At 36.0% G+C, this 19,393-nt stretch overlaps 2 protein-coding genes across 2 annotated transcripts in view; one reads left to right on the top strand and one right to left on the bottom strand.

Moving 5' to 3' along the window:
- Fcp3C (Follicle cell protein 3C) overlaps nucleotides 1-19,393 on the top strand; it is a 119,877-nt gene that overhangs the window by 15,405 nt on the left and 85,079 nt on the right. The gene's annotated exons all lie outside the window — the stretch shown is intronic.
- The window catches only part of LOC138713618 (arylsulfatase B-like), a 34,216-nt gene that overhangs the window by 12,641 nt on the left and 2,182 nt on the right, over nucleotides 1-19,393 (bottom strand). Inside the window, exons 2-4 of the mRNA XM_069845851.1 lie at nucleotides 14,515-14,674; nucleotides 11,500-11,726; nucleotides 9,205-9,460 (exon numbers count right to left, since the gene is read on the bottom strand). Coding sequence (XP_069701952.1) covers nucleotides 9,205-9,460; nucleotides 11,500-11,726; nucleotides 14,515-14,674 — 643 coding nt within the window. The remainder of the gene's footprint in view (nucleotides 1-9,204; nucleotides 9,461-11,499; nucleotides 11,727-14,514; nucleotides 14,675-19,393) is intronic.

Here is a 19,393-nt window from a genome sequence, read left to right as displayed (position 1 = left end):
GCAACGCGATTGGCTGCCGGAAATTAGAGCGACGGGACTATAGTACGAAGGATGAAACTGGTAATTGGAATTAGGTACAATAGTCTATAGTGCGACAATATGCACAAAAGAACTGAAGCCTGTATCGAAATGAACGGCCACCATTTAAAAAAAATGTGTTTAAATATTCATATTATGATTATTTTTCAATTTAATTTCATTCTCTATATTGTACGTTAATGTGCTGTAGACAGTATAATGTACACTGCATAATGAATACGTCCGAATGGATAGCTCAGTTCGTGAGTAAAAACATTTATTGTTAATACTGTACTGTATTTTGATTAAACAAGAACCTAATGAAAATTATCAAACTCAAAATCGCGATATTTCCTAGTTTACGTAAATCGATGAATTAATTTTCTTCCCTCCTATACCTAGTAAAGTGATTTGTTTGTATTTTACACCAGTATCATCGAACTCCAGTTGTGGAAGAGGGTAGCAAACGGTGTTTCCGGTTCTCAATCGTTAATCTAAAGGTATAGCCAAGTTAATATTAGAAATGTTAGTAAAAATAAAGTGATGTCCCTGTACAGTATATTTCAGAAAGTTGTGCGGCATATCACCAAGATGACATTTTTGTGGCAACTCACCGGTTTACCGTATACAGTATGTTATTCAAGTATTATGCATTCGGAAACATAAAGGACGCAGGCATTATTCACAATGGCAATGGATTGTAAACGTTAACACAAGTGTGTGGTGATAATCGAGATGAAAATGAACAAAGAACAATGTAAAATCGCAGTCTAAGTGAAACCTGAAAATGGATGCTTGCACGATTTTCACAATAACTGACGTGCAATTCGTTTCTTCAAGAAGTCTGCACTTTAAGTACTATGCAATTTAAATGTGGCAAATTTCAATGTAGACGATGGAGGAATTCATTCACTCAACCAGAGAACAATTCAACAAGGACACTTGCATGACTTCCTAACTATGAACTATGCGGAATGCGAAACAATGACCCTCAACAGTTTATACAATATACTGTGGTTACCGTCCAGCCCCGTCAATCTCCTGGAATAGATAGGATACTGGTTGAAGGATGACAGTTTGATCATTGAGCTGCCTAAGTGATGAAGAGAGAGGCTGATGATACACTGTAGATGAACTGGGGGTGGGTCTTGGATAATATCCTCTAACGAAACATTTTTTAGGGAAACCACAAAAGTTACAGAAAAAATTTTATTAGGCCTATACTCTTTTGTTCAGTAATCATGCTCTATCATCAGTATATATATATATATATATATATATATATATATATATATATATATATATATATATAGTTTACACTAGTGTCGTGCATTTCAAGCTCTATGTTCGGTTCAAGTTTGTCGAACGTGACAAGAACCGAAGTCTGCTTTAAAGAAGCGGATCTGTTTCGCTCGCTAGGTCTTGCCCCTTGTATAAACTATGCCCTCTAAGTTCGCTGGCCTCTCCTACACTCTTCTCCTAAGCCTTCATGCTTTTAGCTGAATAAGGATTTTAGAACAAATCTTGTGAAGTTTTATTTAGATGTAAGGGCAGGTAATTTTTATTACAAAAATATCATTAAACATCGACAGAAATATAGCCTACGTACATATAGGTACAGCACATTAAGTTTTTAAAATGCATGACAGTTGTTACTATACCAATTACCGAAAGAAAATAGCTATAATTACATTCTTCACATAATATTCAAATAAATCACAGTTGCTCGGTAACAATATTCGTGTGACTATACGGATGATGAAAGTATTACAGGCACTATGTTCGATTCAAGATAGTCGAGTTTGACGAAGTTCGAAATTCGTCGATGTTCGCTCTGCAGAAGGCCTGTCGTGTTTGTTTCATTTGTTATAAAAATATTGGCTGTCATCCACTCCCATCCCTTCATGTTTTAGCATAGACCTTGCGATTAGTTTTTCATATAAAATAAGACGAAGTTTGTAATGTCTTGGTTGCCGCTCTCATGTTCGAACATTGCAGGACACTATTTTAAACCGCTTAAGGATTTGAGCACATATCGTGCGATTAGTTTTTTCATATGGAATAAGACGAAGTTTGCAATGTCTTGGTTTCTTCTCTCGTATTCTCTAAATATATTTTGTTTGATTCATTTATACGTATATTTATGTGAATTTTAATCACATTAATAACAAGAAAAATTACCTATTACTAGGCATAACTTCGCAAGATATGTGCCTGATATCCTTATGCAGCTAAAGCGTAAAGGCGCAGGGAGAGAAGGAACTAAGAAGAAAGTCACTGAACATGTGTAAGGAAGGGGAAAGATTAACAAACGCAAAGGTAGCTTCAGTTCTGCAGAGACTCGGCAAACATGAACCGACATAAGGCCTCTTACCGGTTTTTAACCCTTCTCCGGGCAACCTACTTTTGTAACGTTAATGGGCAAGGGGGGTCCGTCGGACCCACATGCCATTTTAATACATTGACAGAAGAAAATCATTTTATTGTACACGATATTAATCTTCTTTAATAATAATATTATTATAGTGACCAAAATATCCATGATAATATACATAAATCGTATAATTGTAGTAGGTTTTTCATGCAATAAAAGAAACATGTTTACTGTATGATCAATATTTTTTTTTTTACTTTCGTCGTAAAACTCACACACATTTACACAAATTTTAGATTTTCTCATTTCTAGCACACCATACAAGCTGCTCCACGGAATGTCATAATTAGTGTAATTTGCTTTGAGGTGTCCTGCAGTTACTAGTAGACCGAAAAATGGCCGCAATTCAGTGTCGTTGCAACACTTCCATGGGTGTGCAACATTTCGTTCTAAACACAGCCGCTCAGCCTCTTGATTATTATCTATGTCACTTATAACTGAATCAGTATAAAGACTGAAGGCAACAATAGATTTCCCAGGCGAAAGAGTGACTTTATTTATTGACCCTTTGATAATATTGTGAGCCCTAGCTCGGCCTGTCGGAAAAGGCTGAGAGTTCTACGAGGTGCCATCTTTACCAAAGAAATTAGCAGTTTGAACGAATGCTTCCCCCCATATCCTAGTTCTAGACGGTCGACACTAACCTCTTGTGGATCACATCGGTGATAACTGCTTTTCTCATTGATAGATAGATCCTCATCATGAGGGGTTTCAGGGTCATATGGTGGCTCTAAATGATGATTACTAACTTCTGATGCTTCACTCTGATGATCAGATTTGCTATTATCGGCATTATCGTCTGGATCATCTTTTCTTAGGTCAGGTTCTCTAAACAAATCCTGAATGGATTCTTAACACAAGTACTTACGCTGAGTCGGTCAGAATATTTGACCTAATTACAACTCTTCAGTATAACAGCATAACTAAGATGCATTCAAATATACTGTAACATCTAAAGACCGTATCTTTGTTTCTTTGACTTTCTTCTGCTTTTCCATAATAATTACTCCCATATAAAAATAAAGTAAAGGTGAGAGATTGTCACTCTTTCTATTATAAACTACACCGTATTATGGCTAGCATAACTCACACTAACTTATTTATATTTATTATAATGCATAATTGGTCAATTTTTTAAATATCATTGTTGTTGAGCTTCGGAATTAATTTTTCCAACATTCCATTGCCGTCAGATTATCACTGAATGCTTTCAAAGAGTGAAACCTCGTTACGAAGTGAGAAAAACCAATAAAATACACTATGGTCCAGTAGACCCTGCATGCCCGGTTAAGACTTTAAAGAAGTAAAAGTGTTCTAGAACATTTGTGTAAAATACTACAATATTTTCCTTCTCACTAACTATAAAAAACACAGAAATAAACAAAGTCATGAAATTTCAAGTAGGTAGAAATTATAGTTTTAATTTTATTCACAAAAATAGTAGTGCCAGGGCCCGACAGACCCTGGTTGCCAGGAGAAGGGTTAATGGACTCGGTTATTTTAGTTTACATGCTTCACTTCCACGTACTGTTGGGATGCCTATAGAATAGGGCGAAGTTTGTAGTATCTTGATATCCCCTCTCATGTTCGAAAATTCACGACACTAGTTTACATCCTGTATAGGAGTCAAGTTAGCTGGGAATGATGCAAATGAAATATAATCATTTTATTAGCGGTATAGTGCAAATTAAATCGGACGAATTCCTTCATGACTTTTTGCACTAGGCAGAATAAACTGACGAGTCAAATTACATAGTTAACGTGCAAAAAACGCTTTCCAGGAGAAAATAATAATAATAATAATAATAATAATAATAATAATAATAATAATAATAATAATAATAATAATAATAAAACCAACAACAACGAGAATAATAATACAGTACGACAGTGTAGAGATGATGCGCGGTGGCAAATTGTGTAACTTACTTGGTGGAGACGTTCGTTTATTGGCTTCAACTATAGTCCGGATCAGCTTACTTAAAACCCTAAGGGTGAAACCTAATCATTTCCCCCCTATTATTGCATAATATGCTAGTGGATTATAAGATTTTCCAGGTGTCAAGCTGAATTTTCTTTCGAATTTGGAATACTGACAGATACAACTCGCAGTTACTTTCTAACTGCTATGTTGGCAGCAATAATTTTGGTTTGCAGTAAAGAAAACTGATGAAATTGAAGTAACTAAGCTCTTTAAATTTGAACGTAATTAATAATAATTAATTAGTAATACCAGTATTAATATTAATAGCAATAATAATTCAGTTGTGTTGCATTGGGATTCCAATTCAACACTATATTCACGTAAGCGTAATTAAATAAGTTATAACTTATGGACATAGGCGCCGACTTGTAAAATTTATTGGGGGTGCTCACTCAGAAAAGGAAAACCACATTAAAGTTTAATATAATTTATGTTGAAACTGTTGAAAATCCTTCTTCATTACAACAAATGACATTAATTGGTAAACATAAACACACTGTTGATGTTTGTTTAATCGATAATTATTTCATTATTATTAACAACACTACCATTTGTAATGAGGATTAATAAAATCTTAACTTGTACCACAGAAGGGTGGCCCTTTTGCGAATTACATTTTCATAGCAAATGTCTGCCTGCGAATTTCATTTCTAGTAATGAAATCATTTGCTATTTCATCCAAATCTAAATGTAGAGCTTCTTTTCTGTGAGAATGAATGATTCATTCGCTGTTGACCTATGGTGGAAATATTGTAGGATTTAAGTCTGCGGAAAGAGGAGAATGATCGTTCAGCAGTAGAGGTAGACACTGGTATTGTAAGAACTAGTCTCATGAACTTAACAAGTTATGGTAGCATGTCACGAAGGAAAGTTTCTCTCCGAAGGAGATCTAAAACAATCTGAAAATCTGTGATGTGGTGCAGTTTTGATCTTGCAATATCTAATAACATCTCCCTGTGCAAAAGTAGTCTCTCCTTGTCGAAGTAATCTCCATAAAATGAGAGAATTCTTCCAGTTCCTATCACCGTCATTCAAATCACCATTAAAAAAATTCTCAATCTTAGAAAGTTTGCAGTAAAAGTGTCAGTGCGATCATCCAAACAGTATTATCAACAACGTCGTAAAACTCTTTAAGATATTAATCTTCAGGAGTTGAATAGACATTTGGCATGAATCCAGTGTCCAAACGTCGAGGTGACGTGGGAGTTGTGGCTCGGGCATTGCCGTTGTTGTTGATTTACATGTTACTTCACTCCAGAACTGTGGAAATCTATCACATAAGGAATATTGCATTGTGGAACGCAGGCGTTGTAGAACACACACAGCTTTCTTGAAAAACAAGGTTCAGTTTTGCAAAGCAAATAAGCTTAGGTGTTTAAAAAAATTAAACGACTGTAACTGTACTAAAATCTGTTTCCTTTTGTACCATCAGCTGATCGTCACTTTGTGATATTGAAGTCACAAATGCAATCAACTCATCGTAATTGTTCATTACTGAATTTAGTGATGTCTTAGCTCGTATCACAGACTATCTCTTTGTATCATTAGTTTGGATAGTTATGGGGACAGGGAAGTCTGTATATAAATAATATTGGGTGTGCTCGGCACTCCAATAATTATTTTGGAGGTGCTCAAAATGCAAAGCACCCCGAAGTCGGCGCCTATGCTTATAGACCTACTTGGTGTGAAACATGCACGTGACTAATGGACAGAAATAGATTTCATATTGTTCCGATTTTTATTAAAATGTTAAAGAGTGAAAATAGCATGGAGTATGTATTTAAGTAGGGTATACATTTTCGGAATTCGTACTAATCATTTCTCGTAATCAAACAAAATATATTTTTAGGTTAGGTCTCGTGAATCGTAAACTCTTTAGTCAAGGCAATGAATTCCATATTGTGAGACAAAATACATTTTAATATTAGATCACATTAATTTACTAATTATCAACATAATGTGCGAGAGGTCCAGGAGGAAAATATACTATTTCACAAATTATTGAATCATTTAGAAAACCTATCCCAACATAAAGATGAGATGTGGTAAATAAGCAAGACATTGTTATTGTTAATACTATAATAATAATAATAATAATAATAATAATAATAATAATAATAATAATAATAATAATAATACTTACTTACAAATGGCTTTTAAGGAACCCGAAGGTTCATTGCCGCCCTCACATAAGCCGGTCATCGGTCCCTATCCTGTGCAAGATTAATCCAGTCTCTATCATCATCTCCCACTCCCTTCAAATCAATTTTAATATTATCTTCCCATCTACGTCTCGGCCTCCCCAAAGTTCTTTTTCCCTCCGGCCTCCCAACTAACACTCTATATGCATTTCTGGATTCGCCCATACGTGCTACATGCCCTGCCCATCTCAAACGTCTGGATTTTAAGTTCCTAATTATGTCAGGTGAAGAATACAATGCGTGCAGTTCTGTAACTTTCTCCATTCTCCTGTAACTTCATCCCGCTTAGCCCCAAATATTTTCCTAAGCACCTTATTCTCAAACACCCTTAACCTATGTTCCTCTCTCAGAGTGAGAGTCCAAGTTTCATAACCATACAGAACAACCGGTAATATAACTGTTTTATAAATTCTAACTTTCAGATTTTTGGATAGCAGACTGGATGATAAGAGCTTCTCAACTGAATAATAACACGCATTTCCCATATTTATTCTGCGTTTAATTTCCTCCCGAGTGTCATTTATATTTGTTACTGTTGCTCCAAGATATTTTAATTTTTCCACCTCTTCGAAGGATAAATCTCCAATTTTTATATTTCCATTTCGTACAATATTCTGGTCACGAGACATAATCATATACTTTGTCTTTTCGGGATTTACTTCCAAACCGATCGCTTTACTTGCTTCAAGTAAAATGTCCGTGTTTTCCCTAATCGTTTGCGTATTTTCTCCTAACATATTCACGTCATCTGCATAGACAAGAAGCTGATGTAACCCGTTCAATTCCAAACCCTGCCTGTTATCCTGAACTTTCCTAATGGCATATTCTAGAGCGAAGTTAAAAAGTAAAGGTGATAGTGCATCTCCCTGCTTTAGCCCGCAGTGAATTGGAAAAGCATCAGATAGAAACTGATCTATACGGACTCTGCTGTATGTTTCACTGAGACATATAATAATAATAATAATAATAATAATAATAATAATAATAATAATAATAATAATATAGTATATAATGTATATAGTACATAATATAATATTAAGGAGAAAGAAACGAAGGGAGGAAAGAACCTTAAAAGCAAGGGGAACGGAATGGAATGGAATGGAATGGAATTTTCGGGCGGGGGCACTACGACCCAGCACCTTCTCAATATCTATTGCGCTAACCCACAAGTTCGCCGCATTCCAAAACTTACACCAGTTGACTACACTAAGGTTCGCTGCGTACCCAGGTTTCGAGCAGGCAGCCCCACTCGTCCCTAGGGCAGCTCCCTCCGTGCGTCGCCAATCATCGTTCGGGGAATGCTATGGAATGATGGCGGAATGAAGAAGTGTTGACGGAATGATGTAGATGTCTAATATGGGGAAACGGGAGAACCCCGAGAAAAACACGAACTGCAACCTTGTCCGCTACAAATGTCACTAAATGTCAGGTTTGACCGTGGCTCGAACCCGAACCACCTGCGTGACAGGGTCAAGTTCTGACCACTCAGCCACTGCAGGGGTAAGCTAGAGGAAAATAAATGAAAGAAAATGATATACAGGGACATCATTTTATTTTTACTTTAATTTTTATTGTACCTGAGTTTTTGTATGTACTTTACTCCGATCCCTTCTACTAATGAAGTTCCAGCTGTCCTCCAACAGAACCAAGGTCGCATATAGTAAACAGTACTGAGTTAGTGAGTATAGTATGTTTCAGAAATATGTTCGCATTTTCCAGTGACGAAACAGCTTTCAATATTGAATCATATTTTCGCACAGGTACTGTCGTCCGTTTGCCTACGTCGCATCCCGATTTCTCCCACCTGCTTCTACTCGCCCCTCTGTAAAGCTAGTCGCTGGGCTGTCTTAGCTCTTTTCTGAAAACATGAATTTCTGTTGTAATATTATACAACTGTTTAAAATAAATAAAAGGACCTCGTTAAGTAATTAACCGTCACGTGATTTCCCCTCTTTCTACGAACCTGCGACATAACCACTTGGACGAACAGTAGATAGCATGTCTGAGTAATTTTATCTTTTCGGATCGGGTAGAAGTGAAGATTGAATTTACAGTACGTAAGGTACTCTTTTATAGAGTAGGTACAGAATTTTAGTTCGAAGGACGAAACTGGTAATTAAGCCTGTATCAAAATGAACGGCCGCCATTTTCAAAAGTACGCTAATGTGCTGTACACAGTATAATGAATACGTTCGCATGGACAGCTCAGTTCGTGAGTAAAAACACTCATTGTTAATACTGTACTGTATTTTGATTAAACAAAAACCTAATGAAAATTATCAAACTCAAAATTGCGAGATTTCCTAGTTTACGTAAATGGATGAACTACTTTTCTTCCCTCCTATACCTAGTAAAGTGATTTGTTTGTATTTTACGTCAGTATCATCGAACTCCATTCGGGAAGGAAATAGCAAACGGTGTTTTCTGTTTTCAACCCTTAATCCAAAGGTATAGCCAGGTTAATAATAAAACTGTTAGTAAAAAAAAATGATGTCCCTGTAGAAAATTATACAGTGAAAAGAAAACTCAATTAATAGAAAGCGACGTGAGACCTGCCCTATACCTACCTGCGAAAATCCTTCTCTGTGTGTCTGGAATGTAGTCGAACTTTCGAAGCGCCTCTTCGAGGTTTGGAACTTCCAGCAGCATGGTGTCTCTGCCGCTGTGTACTGCGAGGTGAGACAATTTAAGAAATAACGGCCTACTTGTGTTGTGTGACAGTATGAGATTAACAGCTTCTTGAGTGAACACATCTGTAGCATATCGACCCTTTTCGGTCCACGATGTATTCATATTGCGGTGGAGATCATATCCAACGAAGTTCTGCAATAAATAGCCTACATATTATTTACAGTTTGCTGAATGCTTTGAGCACAAAACATAACATAACTTAAGACAGACATTACAGTAAAATTTTCTGAGAAATGAATAGGTGGCTCCTCGTAATGAAACAGATATGTGTACGACAATTTGGAAAAAAAAGCAGAAAAAAACTTTTTATTTGAGGATGTCACTGACAAAAATGTAAATCATAGTTAGAATACAAACAAGTGTTTCATTTTGTACCAGTCTCTTGAATGTAGAGTGGATTTAAAGCAAATGTTCAAAATTTCCTCCCTGCATCTGAAGGCAAAGATTCGCACGGGTGTAAACCGCGCGAGTAGCATTTCGTAACTTCACATGTAAACAGCACTGCAGTATCAACAACGTGCTTGTTATGGGAAAGTACCACTCGCTTCGCTTATCTACTGCTTACTGTTTGATCGTTACAGTCATCCCCCCTCCCCCACACATCGTTATTCCTGCGCAAAAATGTCTAGCGCTACGTACACCATGGCGTGTTTCGAAAATCTGTTGTAACTCCTTAATTATGAATGTCACCCCATTACTGTATTTACATTTTTTGTCCCAAATAACATCAGGAATCACCTTCATAAACCGGGGGAAAACCTCGTGATACACTCTATATAGGCCTGTAAGTTTACAATAATTCTATTTTAAAAATGTGTCTCTCTTATTAATGACTGGCTATTTACTCGTATAATCAGCAAGCCGCGGATTTTTAGGTTTTAAAAAACTGAAATTAGGTTTTTTTCGACCTAGAATGAGAAACGTTTGACGGCGGCGAAGGTGAGATTCATGAGGAGAACCGCAGGTTGCTTTCTTCTGGAACATCGATGAAATGTTGACGCCATGAAAGATCTCAATTGTCAAGTACATTCAACAATACGTGCAAATTGTAAATCACACGTAGAACGGAGCCTTCAAGCGAAATACCTGTCCTATGGTCCACTAGGTCACACAAATTTAGGATGTCTTATTAAGCGTTGGCAGAAGGCCAACAGTTTTTCCTTATTTCTGTAAAATTTTTTGGAAGGACTTAACAGGTATCGGAAATGGACGATTCAAATGCAAACTCAAGCACAACAATTGAACTTCAAATAAAAAATGGCAATCGATAAGTAAATCCATGGCAACCGAGTACAACACGCGAAACAAAAACGCTACGAACTTATGCACCAACCCAATATTATTGTTATATCTGAAGAGTCCACTGCAAGAATGATGGATGCAGGAGAAGCAATTGAAAGTTTGAAATGCTTAGCGCTCAAATCTTAACTGTGATTTTCCGATCATTACTGGACAATGACTATCAGTGTTAATGCCATATAACTTTGTATGTACATTCTATATATCTTAAGCTATGCATTGACAGTCTTGGTTCATTTTCGACAAGTCTTGCAGTGAACTCTTCATCTATTAAGAATGCTATTTGTTTGCATATCAACAGTTCACTGATAGTGAAGTAGTTTTGAATACGCAGTGTAGTAAGAAAAGAGTGGGAAATTTAGAAATGTTTCGGACCCGAAGACAGAAGAAATTTTCACTATTCCTCCAGCGTTTAGCGCAGATAAAATTTCCAATAATAGAATTAGATATACTGTGTATTTTTTTAGATGTTCACAGCTTTGGAGTAATGGTCAACGTATTTACCTGCGAATGTAGCGGACTAGTGATTTAATTCTAGTTGGAACAATTTGCCTGATTGATTTTTTTTGTAGGGGGGTCCCCTTTCCCATTTTAATGCTGAATAACTTCCGGCGCCGGACACAGAGCTCATTTCGCTGTCATCACCAACAGCTTCATCCATCCTGTCCACTTCCATACTCATACGTCATCTATCTATCATACGGGGTTAACACAATCTGACATAATGGGTGCCCCAACATCAGAAGAGGATTCTTTCTTATAACCGCTAAAAAGTAGGAAGAGGCGTAAGTGGCTACACGTCAATATGTTCGGCGTTAGACAATTTTTTCTGCATTCTTAGAACTGAGAACGCATTCAATACTCGTACAAACCTCCTGGTCCACAATGTAGTCGAAATACCCAATATATCCATTCCAGTATCCGAAATGCGAATCAAAGCCCCTTTTTGTAGGAGTGTACTCGGATTTATGGTAGCCAAGATGCCATTTCCCAACAAGCCTGTTAACATAATCAAGGGTTTTCAATCTCTGAGGCAGAGTGATTTCACTCAGCGGCAGTCCTCGAGGCTCCCCACATTTCAGAGGTCTTCCGTGCATACCTGAGCAAGCAGAATCATACACATTCCTCATTTAATTAGTGAGTAAATGAGTAGTGAATAAAAATGACTTATACATAAATAAAATCAATAAAGTACTCGCTCATCCCACCAATCAGTGATTCGATAATAAAATCAGTGAAACGATGTGGAATTCTATGAAAAACTACTAAAGAAATGGAACAATCAATCAGTAATTTGGTGTAACAGTAGCAATAAGTCAATAAATTATGTAGTAATACAATAAGAATTAATCAGTAAATTAATGAATTACTAAAATAATGAGTAAATTAGTGAATCATTAACACCATGCACTTAATTACAAAACGCATAATAGGTTTTTATTTATTTTAATTTACCTGTGAAGATAAATATATAGTCGTAATGAATTTTATCATGTAGTTACCATACGAGAGATTAGACAAGAATTATTCATTAAATTAGGCATAAGTTGTCTATTAACAGTAAAATAGTGAAATGATAACAGTCAATTAGTAAATTAGTCAGACGGTAACATCCAATCAGTAAATTAGCCAATGTGACAATCAATCAGTAAATATCTTAGTTTTCGGTGTATAAGACAACCGCTTGCTCGAACGCATCCGATGGCTGCTTATGCAGCCTGCTCATTCAGTGGTCAAACATATAACGTGAACAGGAAAAAATTGCCTCTAGATGGCAGCTTCTAATGACCTTTTAAGTCGGTTGTGCAAATAGGTTATATGCTTTATGTTCATATTATGTGATTAAAATATTACTTTGTTTCGCTGCTTTAATAGCTTCGGTAATCCATTATATTCGCTGTTCTTGAAACAAGAAGAAGTACAAGAAGACATGCATAATAAATCAGTTATCTATTATTTTCCAAATTTGAAACTCCTCGACAGAGATCTAGATTTGGTTCACGGAATGTTAAGAAACTACATACATGCTAGTGACTTCACTTGTAAATATCCAAAATGGAACTCAATAATTATTACTTCGAGAAGAAAACAACTTGAAGAACACGCTTCCCTACAGTATATTAGTGAAATATTAAGAATCAATAAAAAAATTATCGAAACGGTAACAATCAATCAATAAATTAGTGAAACGATAACAGTGAATCAGTAAATTAGTGAACCGATAAAAATCAATCAGTGAAACGGTAACAGTCAATCAGTAAATTAATGAAATGGTAACAATCAATCAGTGAATTAGCGAAACTGTAAAAATTAATCGATAAATTAGTGAAGCAGTAACAATAAATCGATAAATTAATGAAGAAGTAAGAATAAATCAGTAAATTAGTGAAACAGTAACAATCAAATCACTAAATTAGTGAAGCGGTAACAATCAAACAGTAAATTAGTGAAACGGTAAAAATCAATCGATAAATTAGTGAAACGGTAACAATAAATCAGTAAATTAGTGAAACAGTAACAGTCAATTAGTAAATTAGTGAAACAGTAACAATCAATCTGTAAATTAGTGAAACAGTAACAATCAGTAACAATCAATCAGTAAATTAGTGAAACGGTAACAATGAATCAGTAAATTAATGAAACTGTAAAAAACATTCAATGAAATGTAACATCAATCAGTAAATTAGTGAAACGGTAAAAGTCTATCGGTAAATAATTAGTGAAACAATCAAAATCAATCAGAGAAATAGTAAACGGTAAAAATGATTAAAATATTTAGTAAAACGGTAACAATCAATCAGTGAATTAGTAAAGCGGTAGCAATGAATCAATAAATTAGTGAAAAAAGGTAAAATTCAACCAGTAAAGTATTAAAATTGTAGCAATGAATAAAATATTCAAGGAAACTGTAATATAATCAACCCGTAAATTAGTAAAAGATAACAATCAATTAGTAAATTGGTAAAACTGTAGCAATCGATGAGTAAAATATTAAAACAATAAAAATTAATCAAGAACCTAGTAAAATGATAACAATCAATCAGTATATTAGTAAAACAACAACAATCAGTAAATTAGTAAAACGGCAACAATGAATCAGCAAATTAGTGAAACGGTTACAATGAATCAGTTAGTAAGAAGATAACAATGAATCAGTAGATTAGTAAAACGATAACAGTGAATCAGGAAATTAGTAAAATAATAATACTAAATTAGTAAATTAGTGAAACGGTAGTAATTAATCAGTAAAATTAGTGAGACGATAATAATCAGACAGTAAATTAGTAAAAGAACAATCAAGCAGTAAATTAGTAAAATGATAACAATGAATCAGTAAATTTAAAATTAATAGACCAACAACAATGGATCACAAAAGTAGTAAAACGATAACAATCAATGAGTAAATTAGTAAAATGATAACAATCAAATAATAAATTAGTATAACGATAACAATCAATTAGTGAATTAGTAAAACAATAAAAATAAGTTAGTAAATTAGTGAAACTGTAACAGTAAAATTAATCAGTAGAATTAATAAAACGATGACAATCCATCAACCTATCAGCCAATCAATCAAACGGTCAAGAAACACAAAACACGAACGAAAATAGTATATGAAACCTGTAAGTAACGTAATAATCAAACAAATAATAAAGCAAATGATCATTTAGTACTCTTAATTGGATCAACAAGTCAATTAACTACTCGTCAATCAACCAGTCTGTCAACAGATCAGTTAGTCAATAAACCAAAACCAGAATATTAAATGTTAATGAAATAAAAATGTATAGACCTACGTATTTTGAAATGTACCTGCTCTTTGAATCATCATAGAAATAACTTCTAGACGAGTTAATATTATTAAACCAAGGTAGTGTCCTAGTTACCTGTCCTGATGGGATATTTCCCTGTCATCAGTGCTGCTCTTGAAGGAGTACAGGTTGGTAAAGTGTAGTGGCGATTTAAGATGATTCCATTATAAGCCAGAGCATCGATGTTGGGAGTCGGAATTTGATCTGAGCCGTGGAAACCAACATCGTTCCAGCCCTGCATAGATACCGACAGATTTGAGGATATGGTTAATTGAGTCTTAAGTACGGAATAAGCTGGTTTGTTAGTTCGATGTTAATGTTGTTACAATCCAGATTGGATACATAAGTACAATATAGAGTGTTAAAAAAGTATCCAATATTTTAGGAGGTGCTAGTATGCATCAAAACAAGAAAATAATGCCTAATAAACATGGGTCCTACAACACATACTTTCTGAGATCTGAACACTTATTCATAGGAGGTGCTCAATGTGACATCCATTCATGGCAGTGCATTCCTCTGACTTTCGGCGTAAGGAATCACGCATTCTTTGAAATTGACGTGGTTGTTCTTGATAACCAAAAGTCTAGGGGACTTAAGTTTGGGGAACGAGCAGGCCAAGGTGTGGGACCTCCCCAATCAATCCAGCGGTCCTGAAATGTCAGCGTCAGGTGTTCACGCTCACTGCGGAAAAAATGTACTGGTGTGCCGTCATGCATGAACCACATCTGTAGTCTCTGCTGATATGGCACATAATGCAGCAAGGTAGGCAATACTTAATAAGAAAGTCCTGATAACGAGTCCCAGTTAATCTCTGTGGTAGCACGTATGGCCCTTGATCTATCGCCAAGAACGCCTGCCCATACGTTGATTGAGAATAGGTGCTGATGCCTTGTTTCTTCAACTGCATGGGAATTTTCATTAGCCCACACATGCTGATTACGAAAAATCACAAGACCATCTCTGCTGAAATCCGCTCATATCCGCAACCAAACTTTTGTTTTCAGTATTCCTTGCGACGTATCAGTATTCCATGTCAGGGGTGTCAACCACGGTATGATTATCTGGTAGCCTGTTGTATTTTAGGGCAGAGAAATGCATTGCCATAAATGGACGTCACATTGAGCACCTCCTATGAACAAGTGTTCAGATCTCAGAAAGTATGTGTTGTACGTTTATTAGACATTTTTTCTTGTTTTTATGCATACTATCACCTCCTAAAATATTGGATACTTTTGTAACACCCTGTATATGAAGATATGATTCAATGGGTATTAACAAGTACGTAATAAACTGGTTGGTTGGTTTGACGTTGATATTGTTACAACCCTGCTTAGATACATAAATATACGAAGGTATTAATCAATAGGTATTAACACATACGTAATAAACTGTTTGGTTGGTTTGATGTTAACGTTGTTACAACTCTGCTTAGGTACATAGATAATATGAGGATCAGTCAAATGAAAACGAGTCATATGCCAATAAGTATTATAGAACATTTATTACCTAAAAAATAATCTCCAAAACAGTTTATACATTTATCTCACTGCGAGACAAGACGATCAATCCCATTCTTTAAAACGCTAGTGGGCTGTCTACAGAACCAGTTCTTTACCCAGTCACACACGTCTTCGTCCGATGCAAACGAAGTCCACAATTGTCTTTCTTCAACACTTCAGAAATGTTAAAATCGCATGGATAGAGATCTGGGCTGTAAGGGGGGTGTTGAAGCGCTTCCCAACCAAATCTCTGAATCGTATTCCTCACGGAGTTGGCAGTATATGTGCGGGCATTATCATGAAGAAGAATAATAACGCCGTTCGATAGCATTCCAGGGCGTTCTGACTTAATGGCGCGTCTCAGTTTCTGTAAAGTTTCTTCATAACGCTGTGCATTGATTGTGCCCAATGCTCGAGAAATTCAACAAGCAGAAGGCCCCTAGAAACGAAGAAGAACGTCACCATAACTTTACCGGAACTTGTGTGTATTGCTTGGGACTTTTCGGTGGGAGATAATCCATGTGTTTCCATTGTTGGCTCTGCCATGTGCTCTCCGGTTCAAAATGGTGACAGCACGATTCGTCCACAGTGACAATGCTGGACAGAAATGCATACTCTTCCTCGCAATATCGCTGCAAGTGACCAAGTCAAGCAGCCATTCTGTTTGTTTTTGTTCCTCCGTCTACTGATGTGGAACCCATTGCGCGTAGAATTTTCGGTATTGCAAGTGCTTCGTCGCGATGACGTGTACGGAACCATGACTTATTCCCACCAAACGACGAAGTTCTTCCACGGTGATCCGCCGATTTCCCCGTATAAGACCATAAACCTCAGCAATAACAGCAGAAGTGATAGAACGCTGAGCCTGTCCTGGGCGAGCATCGTCTTGCAACATGACATGCTATGTTCGCCATAAACAGCAGATACGAGACGATGAATTTCTTGTCCTTCTACTTCAGAAATTAAAAAATCGCGCTACACCTCGCTGTTCTTCTTTACCTGCCTCCATTATCCCAGTAATACACCAACACGATGACTTCCTTTGCATCATCATTTGAATAAAACAACCTAAATTCATCACTCAGAGTAGTTGTTAGCCTAATACCTTTTAATTACTCTAAGCATATGCATTATTTCGTTAATAAACCATTTTTAAGAAGATATGTATTGCTCTTGACGATACCAACTTTAATAATATATGAATGCATGAATGAATGAATGAATGAATGAATCAATCAATCAATCAATCAGTGAATCAACGAATGAATCAATTAATGAATGACTGAATCAATCAGTGAATCACTGAATCAGCTAATGAATCAATCAATTAATCCATGGATGAATGCATCAATAAGTCAATGGATGGATGGAGGGATCGATGGATGATTGATTGATTGTAGTGAGTGAAGAATTATCAATTAAATAGTAGACCTACACGATGACAATCACGTCCTTGCAAGGGCTCTTGGAGCCCCTGCATGGTTTAGTGAATCAATGAATGAATCAATTAATATATGACAGAATCAATTAGTGAATCACTGAATCAGCTAATTAATCAATCACTCAATTAATCCATGGATGAATGAATCAATGAGTCTATGGATAGATGGAGAGATCGATGGATGATTGATTGATTGATTGATTGATTGTAGTGAGTGAAGAAAAATTATCAATTAAATAGTAGGCCTATACGATAATAATCGCGTCCTTGCAAGGGCTCTTGGAACTCCTGCATGGTTCAATGTGGTCTACCTTTGCCGTCCACCCACAAAGAGTGAGAAACAACTCGAATATTCGTTAAACCGAACCTGAAACACTCCGGAAGAGCTTTGCATACAGACTACAGCGCCAGGAGTTCAATAACAAGATATAATTTGTGAATATTGATAAATGGGAAACTTACTAGTGTTATTTCGGTATGTACACCATCGTCAAATTCTCAACACACAGATCAATTTCAGAACGCACTCACTATTTGACTCCTCATTACAACACACAAACACATCCTTACAACAGGCAGCGATATCAAGATGACTCTATGATCCAGTAGGCTCTGACGATGGTGTACATACCGAAACAGCTGTAAGCCCACGTGCTTAAATATATAAAACTAGTAAGTTGCCCATTTATCAATATTCTGTAATAAAGTGTTAAAAGTAGTGTACGCAAGGCTCAAGATGCATATAATTTCTATTTTTCGTAACCGGTTATGCACGACTCTAACAGTTATGCCTACATACGTTAGATTACCAACACGCAACAATGCGCAATAATAAAAAATTGTGTCCGTTATTGGTCTGAATTCCAGAAATGCAAGAATTTCTTTTAAGGCTGTCGAAAGTTTCAATTGGCGATGGCGATATAATTTTCAAAGTCCGCGTCTGTCATTGAGAATGTCGTTTATTAAGAATTAAAATCTCCATTTTACGCAATTTACGTTATTTATAAGTGTCCGCTATTCTGAGATGTCTGTTAGAGAAGGTTTTCTGTATAGAGAAATAAATTATTGTAAGGAAGAATTAGATAAATAATAAACCTTATTTTTTACGTTTCATTTTTGTTTAATGGTCGACCGTTGTTTACTTTCCAGACAGTCTCGGCACCAGCCAACGTTATTACCAGGCTTCGAGACTTTGGACTCGATACAATAAGTTTACTGTGCATGCACTATAGGTTGTTGACTTGCTGCAGGTAGATGGAGATGTGTTGAGGTAACAACGTTGCTATTTAGAATAGAGTACGGTAGTATGGGGAAACGCACATATGTACATTCTGAAAGTAAATATACATTACACAATGACAATGTCAAAAGAATGTAAAAAGCATTTATTCTCCTGTTTTTATAAGCATTTGTGTTTAATTATACACAGTGTTAATGGTGGATATAAGCATGTAGCAATTTTAATTTTTTCATTTATCCTATTGGTCGTCTTTAGGAAGTGCAGGTACAGTACCGAATTGCAATGTACCTACCACAAGATACATTCTCAGTGTCTCAAACGTAAATCTTTTTCGTTTATCTGCCAAAGTTTGTACTGTAGAAAGCTGCGCTCTACATCGCATGACGTGATAGTAGCAAAACGAAAAAACCTAACATCATTGCAGTCTCTAAGAGACAGTCCTTTATTCTCGGGTGACTCTATGTCCACTAATTTGCTGTTTATGTTACACAATGTCCCATATCCATTATTTTTACATAATATTGATTTCCACTTCTGTTTTACACGTTCAGTAACCGGTGTACTTGGTGTCTCTAATTCTCTGCATCATTTTCTAAATTAATTTGAGGGCTTCCGGCATCTCTTATTCTGACTTTTCTAACCGTGTAATAGTTTCAAATACAGTTTGAAAATAGGTTTGTATGAAAACCAAATTATTCGTCAGAACCTTCAAATACAGAGCGTTTTCCTTTGCGTATTTGTTGACATTCATTCTACAGTACCCCCACCCAC

Source organism: Periplaneta americana, chromosome 14 (genome assembly GCF_040183065.1).
Source record: "Periplaneta americana isolate PAMFEO1 chromosome 14, P.americana_PAMFEO1_priV1, whole genome shotgun sequence".
NCBI classification, from domain to species: Eukaryota; Metazoa; Arthropoda; class Insecta; order Blattodea; family Blattidae; genus Periplaneta; species Periplaneta americana.
Note: the sequence above shows the minus strand (reverse complement) of the source record. Positions and strands in the feature narration are given on the sequence as shown.